Source organism: Dipodomys ordii, unplaced genomic scaffold (assembly GCF_000151885.1).
Source record: "Dipodomys ordii isolate 6190 unplaced genomic scaffold, Dord_2.0 Scaffold73, whole genome shotgun sequence".
NCBI lineage: Eukaryota > Metazoa > Chordata > Mammalia > Rodentia > Heteromyidae > Dipodomys > Dipodomys ordii.
In genome coordinates this window covers 3,525,394-3,534,520 of record NW_012267289.1, presented here as the reverse complement: position 1 = coordinate 3,534,520, position 9,127 = coordinate 3,525,394, and the positions used below count along the sequence as shown (strand labels likewise).

Below are 9,127 nucleotides of genomic sequence, written 5' to 3'. Positions count from 1 at the left end.
ATTTGTGAAAAGTCAAATCACTTTTAATTATTGGAAGGATATTTCATTCATTCTTTTGTCCTATTGCAGAAAATGATATCAATTCAAACTAAGTATATCAAATTGAAAAACATTTCCATAAATTTCAATCTATTTTTTATGAGTTCTAATAAGATTTTTATATTACTCAGAGGGGTTAAAAAGAGTCAAAATTTGAAATGTAACCAAGTTTGGAGTTCTAATTTTACAAGAGCTATAAATAAGGATTGAGTTATTTAGGCAACAATTTAGCAGTTGGAGCCAAGTAGAATATAGATGAAATGAAGAGGAATGTAAATACAGCATCAATGAAGAGGAGCAATTTTGTAAGTGCATCCTGAAATTAGGCTTTAAATAGTAATTGATGATGCAGTTTATACAGAATACTTCTGCAGTAAGAACCCTTTTATTTTGTACTAACAGGATGAATTTTGCTTTGTGGAGTCTTTCTAAATATTATGCATTGAAAGATATGAACAGTATAAACCTATTCTAGTTTCAATGTGTCTAGTAGCACCTACCTGATTCTCTCAAACTACCATACTATATTAACATATTATTGCATTTTTCCACAGATGGTATGTAGTGAACTGTAAAAAACAAGCATGCAATCACATCAATGCAGACTTATTTCCTTAAAATGTCATACTGTATATGATTTATTATGTTAACACTCAACCACATCATATTATTTATGTTCTGTATATTTTGAAAAAAGTGCTGCTTGACTGACATCGTCCTTTATCTCTTGTACGAAATCAACAAGATAAATGCTTCAACAATCAAAAAACAACAAAAAACCCTGAAAAATTCTAACATTATCCTTAAAGGTTTATACTTTTCTGATAAATAACCTAAGATACAGCACCTTCGTCTTTCATTTTGTATTAATACATGATGTTGTACTCAACCATTATCATTCCCCGCAAAAATATATTCCAAGGTATTGTTTTTAAAACCCTAAGCCATCATACTGTCAGATGTCATAAGAATAGCAACCATTTTTGTCATATTTGTTTTTTTCTTAAAGGTGCAGTGCTTATAATTGGGAAAATATTTTTAATCTAACTGGATTTTTAATTTAGCATAATAGAAATTTACTGAAAACTAATCTAGTGATATTGCATTTTACTAGAAGAAATAAGACTTTAGACTGACTCTGTGTCATATTTAAGAATACAGCATTTCATAGTGGTTAAATACACAATTGTTTTTAAATAATCCAGAGAAAGAGACTTTCACCTTGGAGTTAAAAGCATGGCAGAATTTCTCTATCACTCACTGTGTCATAAGTTTGTACCTCACAAAATGCATAGACAGGAATTTAATATAAAGAATTAGTTCATTTATACAGAAAACATATCTTGAACACTTTTTTGGCAAATCAACATAGGTTAGCAGATCTAGAACTGCCAAATCAAATTTTGTAAGTTTTTAGCAAACTAAAAGTTTATTTTTAGGTTATTATTCAACTGTGGTTGTAATTGAAAACCTGAGGCTGTGCACTGGTTGTTAGCTTAAAATTACCTTTCCTTAGAACATTGTGCTTCCGTTGTATAACAAATAAAAATTAACAAGAACTAGAAAAATTTGTTGTTGAACAGTGCGAGGACATACAGACAAAAATACTAATACATGTTATCTACTCATAATATTGACTTAAGTAATATCTAAAGAGATCGAATGGACATTAGAAAATGCTTACTTATGACTGAATAACCTACAGCCAAAAAAGTTAAATATGTATCAAATAATGTTTAATTGGATTTATTATATGCACTATATACAGATACTAAAATGTCTCAAAATTGTGCCCTATGGATACTTCGGTTTTGTTTAGGCAGGTGAGTCTGGATGGAGCAAATAAATTATAGTTTCAAAGAGAGAAATGAATGAAATTATTGTGATTCCCAAAGTAGTTACACGTTTGGAATAATTTATTGGTAAATGAAGCTACAGTAACCTAATGATAGGGTCTATATAGTTCTATAAGATATCATGTCATGATTATATCCATACACATGGCTCCTGTATCAAACTCTCAATTTGTTAAATAGTAAATTGATACAGCATTACCAGTATAATCTCAAACACTCAGTAAACTACACTACAGTGTTTTCAGATTGTGTTTTCTAGGGCATATGTTTCCAAAACATGTCTTTGAAGATAGACAAGTAGAAAACATTGTAAACCTCTAATCTTCGATTAAACTTAAGTATATTAGGTCTTTACCTAATCTTGTTACTGTGAAAGCTGTCCAATGGTAAACCAATAAATTCTATGATTTAAATAAAAGCATGGAGGGTGGGGAACCGCTGCATACATTTTTTTTCAATGTATAAAAACAACTCAATATCATGATCAGAGGAGATGATTAACATTGTTAAGGCTGTATATTCAAGCACTGTGTGTTAAAACAGCAATGGTGTGAAATTTAGGCAGTAGGAATGTCCTGCATTATGGATGGTACTGTAATTAAAAATGATGCTTTTCAACAACTGATTGTTGGCATACACTGGCTACTGATAGCAGTACAGTATGGATGTTAATAAAAGTAGCAGAAGATGGTAGGAATGATTTTCTGAAAGATGATAGCCAGTTTTCTCCAGCAGCCAGCCGGGTAAGGAAAACTCAGAACTGTGGCCTGAATTTTAAATGAAATACTCTTTTTTCTCTTCCGCATTGACTTGGCTGCCTTCAGCATTGATAATGGCTGTGTCAGCATCGGGCGCATCTTCAGCTCCTTTAGCTTCATTCGTTAGATAGGTTCCTGTGGATATGGAAAGGAAACGATGTTACTTCTAGAAGTCTAATAAGATAACCAGCAACAAAACTAGATTTGTTTCGTAAGGAACTTTGGTTGAATTCCTTACATGTTAGAACATATTCTGAGATGTAATAAACTACAGAAGTCGCCCTTCTATATTTGGGTCTCTTCTTTTAGTTTTCGGCAGGTGTAGCTATGGAAGAGTTAATGATAGGGAAGAGCCAAACTGCAATGGACATGACATTTTTATTTCTTTAATGATTGCTAAAGAGTACATAATAATGTGGCTGTAGGAATCAGAATCCTTTGTTAACAAGGATGAAGCTAATGATCATGCCAAATGTGTCCCATTCACTTTCGTAATTCTGCTTGAAAGCAATGTCAATGTGGACTCTTTTTCATAACAAAGAATGTTACATATTTCTTTCAGTAAAAAAAAAAGTAATATGACTGGCCACTTGTGTTTCCATAAACCTGTAAACAATACACTGACCACCTAGTTAGAATTGAAAGTTTAGTCCTAAAGAAAATTCAGAAAGTCATTTCATTCTTTAAGTCATTTTTTATTCAACCTTGGACTGGTTTAGTAAAATACTGTTTAGAAAATTGTGAAAGCTCACAAATGGGCTCCTGGCATATGGGGGGGGGAAAGAATAAAATTTCATAATTTATCTTAAGGACTAAAAGATATCTATAAGCATCTGTTTGTTTGGTTCTTTTTGTGTTTCTATAACAATGAGGACATTTAAAAAATCTTGTGTAATATTATACATTACCTATTAGTGGTATGTTTTACTTTAAAAAGGAAATAATAGAATATGAATGATATGACCAAGAATATCCTGAAATAATTTAGTATAAAAACCATTCCCTCCTCCTTTCTTCTATACACATATATACACGTAGATGTATATACATATACACACATACATGTATATCTATCCATCAAATTTTAAGGCAATTTTAGAATTTTGTTGTCCTAATGAAGGGCACTCTCTTTCATTATAACATACCTTTATGTCTTGCCAGATATCGACCAAGCAAAAATATAGAACAGAGTGTGACAAACACAACTACTGCCACTATTCCTCCTATGAGGGCGTGGTCAGGACCATTCTGGCCAGCCAGGGAATTGGGATCTGGAAGAAAGAAGAAATATTGTTATAGTTAGTCTGTCTCAATTAAGTCAAAAGATACATATCTGTGCAAGAATGAATTATGTGAAAAATAGCACATTTTTGTGAAATAAAATTGTGTTGTTTGTTGCACCACTTATCCAGTTAGCAAATATATATTGTGTGCCAATAAAGTACAGCATACCTGAGAATATAACAGCTGACATATTAGCTACTTACTATTGCCGTGGAGCTTACTTGTTAAACAAAAGACTTCATAAACAAATGCGCAGATACACGACATGATCTTTTATATTCATATGTTCTTTCATGATCCTTACTTCTATTTGAAAATACATGTCTGTATTGTGTGTATGTCTATTTGGTGTGATAAACCCAATTATGCCATTTGCCTGTGTGTGTGTGTGTGTGTGTGTGTGTGTGTGTGTGTGCTGGTCCTGGGGTTCCTGGGGTTTGAACTCAGAACTTTGACACTACCCAGAGCTTATTTTTGCTCAACCATTTCTCAAGTAACATTCTATCATTTAAGCCACAGCCCCACTTCTGGCTTTCTGTTGGTTAATTGGGGATACTCCTGGACTTTCCTCGTCATACTGGCTTTGATACTTGAATCTTAAGACCTTAGTCTTTTGAGTAGTCATGGTTACAGGCATGAGCCACCTGTGTCCATCTCCAACTATGCTATTTGAAAAATAAAATTATGTCATTGGAAAATCTAGCCCTAAATATGTATATTGAGATTTGTTATCATGGTAATATTATTTCAAGATTTGGAAATAGAAATCATCTTATAAATATGTTAGAAACAATATTTGATGTTGGTATAATTTGTGGAGGGGAAGGGAAAAAACAAATCGTTTTAATAGGGATACAGGTGGACCCATTGCAATAATGAGAAGTACAAGTCGTTATGTCGAAAAACGAACTTTACAACTTTGGCTGAGGTAGGAGGTGGGTGGGAGTGGGTAGGGGGAAGATGGGAAGGGATGGGAAGGGGAAACAAAGGAGGAGGCAACAATGCTTGATAAGAAATGTACTCATTACCTTGCCCATGTAATTGTAACCCCTCTGTACGGTATTTTCACTATATACATACATACATATATATATATATATATATATATATGAATGATTTGGAAATAGAGAAGACTCCCAACACTTAATCCACATTTAAGTTTCAAGTGATTTCCTCCTTTAAGTTCAGATAAGAGTTCCACTATCATTGAAGAAGACTGAAAAGCTGCTGTAATTAATCAAAGTGAAAAAGTATATTGTTGATAAGATGGGGAAGACAATGTACAATATGGAAGATCACATCTTAAATGTATAGTCCAAAATAAAGTGATTAGAATAAAACAAGTTATTAATATCCTTTTACATTTTTTTTAGTATCACTGGAAGGAGATAAACTCAGTAATAGATGGAGAGCTTTCAAGCATAAATATAATAATCAAAAGAAATTCTAAATGTTTATGTTTTTGCAAAGTTTGGAAAATAAGTGGTATATGTTACATAATAAATGAAAACAATAATTGAAATTTTGAACAAGAGAATCCATTAAGTCTGTTTAATGGCAAGGATTATATTAAATGTATTTTCCTATGCTTCCCAAGTCACATGTTGCAAACCAGTCTCATGGACTACTTTTACTGTGAAATAGTATCTAGGGGAAGGAGAAAGCAACAAAGAAAATTGGTTTGTCAATAATTCTTTCAAAAAACTTAGAGTGTGATGATAGAAACATGTATCTGACAAATATATTTAGAAGTATTGTGTGCTTTTAATGGAACTATTGTGTCAAAGAATCATATATCCAGACAGAAAAATACTGACTTGAAACTTTCGACTATAGATCTTCTTTGTGTGTGTGTGTGTGTGTGTGTGTGTGTGTGTGTGTGTGTGTGCACATGCACGTGCATGTGTGTATGTAATGGAGCCTGAACTCTGGGCCTGGGTGCTATTCCTCAGCTCTTCAGCTCAAGGCTAGCACTCTACCACTGAACCAGAGAGCCACTTTCTGCTTCTTTTGCTTATAAGGAGTCAAACCCAAGGCCTCATGTATGCAAGGCAAGTACTCTACCACTGAGCCACCTTCCCAGACCCAATCATGAACAGTTTATATACTGAGTATCTTTCAAAACTGAGCATTCAGTTGGGAAAGGAGATTTAGGGAATACTTTCAAACAACTCATTTCTTGAAACTAATCCCTAAGAAGGGGTAATGCTGCATCAAAGGGCCTAGATGTTTTTTAGAGACTTTTGAAATATAACCAAAATCTATTGTAGAATCAACCTTACCTGGGAAATTTCCCTTTTTCCATGTATTGCTCACTTTAGATACTATAACTAAAATTATTATGCCAATCTGGTGCAGTAAAATGACATATTAATTTAAATATTTTGGCAATACTGGAGTTTAAACTCTACTATTTGAGATGTCCCACTGGCTCCAGTTTAAATATTTTGGATTTAGTTCATTGAAGGTTTGCATAATGACTGCATATTTTTTGCCACTTGAGGTAATTAATTTTGAAATACCTACCTAAGCAGTTCATTCATTTTTGTACTCAAGGTTTCTATTTTAGCAACTTTTTTCACAAAAGGATTAACCATTTTTAGCACTTTCTATTTATTATCCATTTGTGATATTCTCAGTGATACATACTTCTTACCAGATTTTGTATAACAGCAATGGAAACACTTCACCCATGATAAAATTACATGCATCTAAATCTATATTGTCACCTTACACTTTCACTATTATATTTAGTCCTTCTGAAATGCCTTTCTGTCTATGATTTGGTGTTAATGCATACAATTAAAATGTAATTTTTTATATTGCTGGAGTTCAAACTCAGAGCCTAAGCTTATTAAGAAAGCATGTAATCACTTGAAATATGTATCTATGTTCTTTTCTTCTTTTCCTCCTCTGTCTTTGTCTCTGTCTTTCTCTTCTCTTTCTTTTCTTTTTTTTTTGTGCTGTTCTTGTGGCTTGAACTCAGTGCCTGGACACTGTCCATGAGCTGCTTTTGCTCAAGGCTAGTCTTCTACCACTTAAGCCACAGCTCCTCTTCTGGCTTCTGGCATTTGTGGTAATTTTTTAGAAGGAAGAATCTCATGGATTTTTCTTGCCAGGGCTAGCTTTGAACCATGATCCTCAGATCTCAGACTCCTGAGTAGCTAAAATTTCTGGAACTTTTTATTTCTTCTGTAATGTATTTTCAGGTAAGGTCTCCTGTTTTTACCCAATAGTTGGCCAGTTGCCTTTGGTGATTCTCCTACTTCTACTATCAAGGAGCTGGAATTACAGGTGTATAACCCACCTCCTTTTCATTTGGTTCAGTCTTTTTGGACAATTACTTGTACTGTACATAATTTATTTTATCAGAAATTTTACATGGTTTTTCATAACTTGGTCATCTATGTACTATGTTTTTGGGTATTTGGATTTGTTTGTAGGCGAAATATGGATTATGATATTATACTTCCTAGGTAGAGTGGAGAATGATCTTGGTGACAGACTATCATTTTGATTGACAGCTTTCCCTGATTTATTTCATTTTTTCCCTCTCATTTTCTATATTTTCAATCTCATGGTTTAATGTCAGATAATATAGTTGAAATTAAGATAATTTTTGATGATTTTTTTCCAATGCTAGGAATCATCATCAGGGTATTGTCCATCTAGGGCAAGCAACCTGATATTGAGACTTATTCTTAACCCATCACATAATATTTTAGCCTTTCCTCATATACAGTTGGGTTTAGGATGAAAGGACAATATGATCTATTACAATTTATTTCAGATCAAGGTAATCTTTTCATGCCCCTTATTACATTTATAGTTTTCTTCATTTCATATGCAGTAATAGATATTTTATGACTTTTGGGTAATTAATCACGCCAATATTAATTTGGCTGTATCCATTCTTAGAACCTGGGAAAGAAACCATCCATAAAATTGATAAAAATGTAGCCCAGTAACTTTTAAGATTGCACATGCACTTGAGGTATAGAGAATGCTATTTACATGTCTACTGGTAAATATGTCTTTTTTAATGATGCATTACTTATTTCTGGATCTGATCTTTTAAAAAATGTTATTGTAGCTCTAAGATGTTAAGATTTTGTTTTTAAATTTTCCTTTGCCATTCCTGAGGCTTGAACTCTTGGCCTGGGAGCTGTCCCAAACTTCCTATGCTGAACCCTAGCACTCTATGGCTTTAGCCACAATGACACTTCCAGTTTTCTTATGATAGACTTGGAGATAAGAGTCTCACAGACTTTCCTCTCCCTGTCTGGCTTAGAGCTGCAATCCTCAGAGCTCAGCTTCCTGAGTAGCTATGATTACAGGTATGAGCCACGTGCACTCATCTTAAAGGTTTCTGTTTAATTTTTCTTCTTAACAGTTAAAAACAAGACACCAAATAAATACTATTTGAAAAATGCACAAATAATAGATAATTGAAATGACCACATCCTAATGAGAATTTCTTCCATATCCTTTTTGTCTCATCCATCTCTGACTGTCATAAAGATAGAAGATAAAGTACAGCCTTCTCTTCTGAAGTTTCATAACAGGAAGATAAGACTGCATTATTAATCATATAAATTCACCACACATCTTTAAAGTACCTTATTTGCTTTCCAGTGTTAATGATTTTTCTGGAGTGACCCTGTGATCACCAGAATGAGTCAGTTCCAATGGGTTTTTCAAGGTACTAGTGTTCTTTAAAAAAAACATTACAGTGCAATATATATATACATATATAATACGTATAGAGAGGTATATAGATATATACATAAGTATGGTAAAATTAGAGCTTTTTTAACATCTTGTATTTAAAGTATATTTACTACAAAGACAAAGTAATGTCAATGTATGATATTTAGAGTTAGAAATTGCTCTATTTGAAAGAGTAGAAAATAACATTAAGAAATAAAAAAGAAAAGAAGTAACCAAAGAAAAAAAGAAAAGAAAAAAGCATTAAGTTATAGTCTTATTTAGAATATTAAAATATGAAGAATCATATAGTGCATAATCTATCTGCAAACTTATTTTGCCGATTTCAATTTACCATATTCTTCTTCTTTTTTTTTTTTTTTTGCTGGGCCATAGGGCTTGCACTCTGGGCTTGGGCGCTGTCCCTGCGCTCTTCAGCTCAAGGCGAGTGCTTTATGGCTCAAGCCACAGCACCACTTCCGG

At 33.1% G+C, this 9,127-nt stretch overlaps 1 protein-coding gene across 2 annotated transcripts in view; it reads right to left on the bottom strand.

The window, feature by feature from the left end:
- Positions 1-652: 652 nt before the first annotated feature.
- Cadm2 (cell adhesion molecule 2) overlaps positions 653-9,127 on the bottom strand; it is a 163,505-nt gene continuing 155,030 nt past the window's right edge. Inside the window, exons 7-8 of one of the 2 annotated variants that reach the window (XM_013024108.1) lie at positions 3,799-3,924; positions 653-2,788 (exon numbers count right to left, since the gene is read on the bottom strand). In XM_013024108.1, coding sequence (XP_012879562.1) covers positions 2,670-2,788; positions 3,799-3,924 — 245 coding nt within the window. In that variant the 3' untranslated portion in view covers positions 653-2,669. The remainder of the gene's footprint in view (positions 2,789-3,798; positions 3,925-9,127) is intronic. The other variant, XM_013024106.1, reaches the window with a different exon arrangement.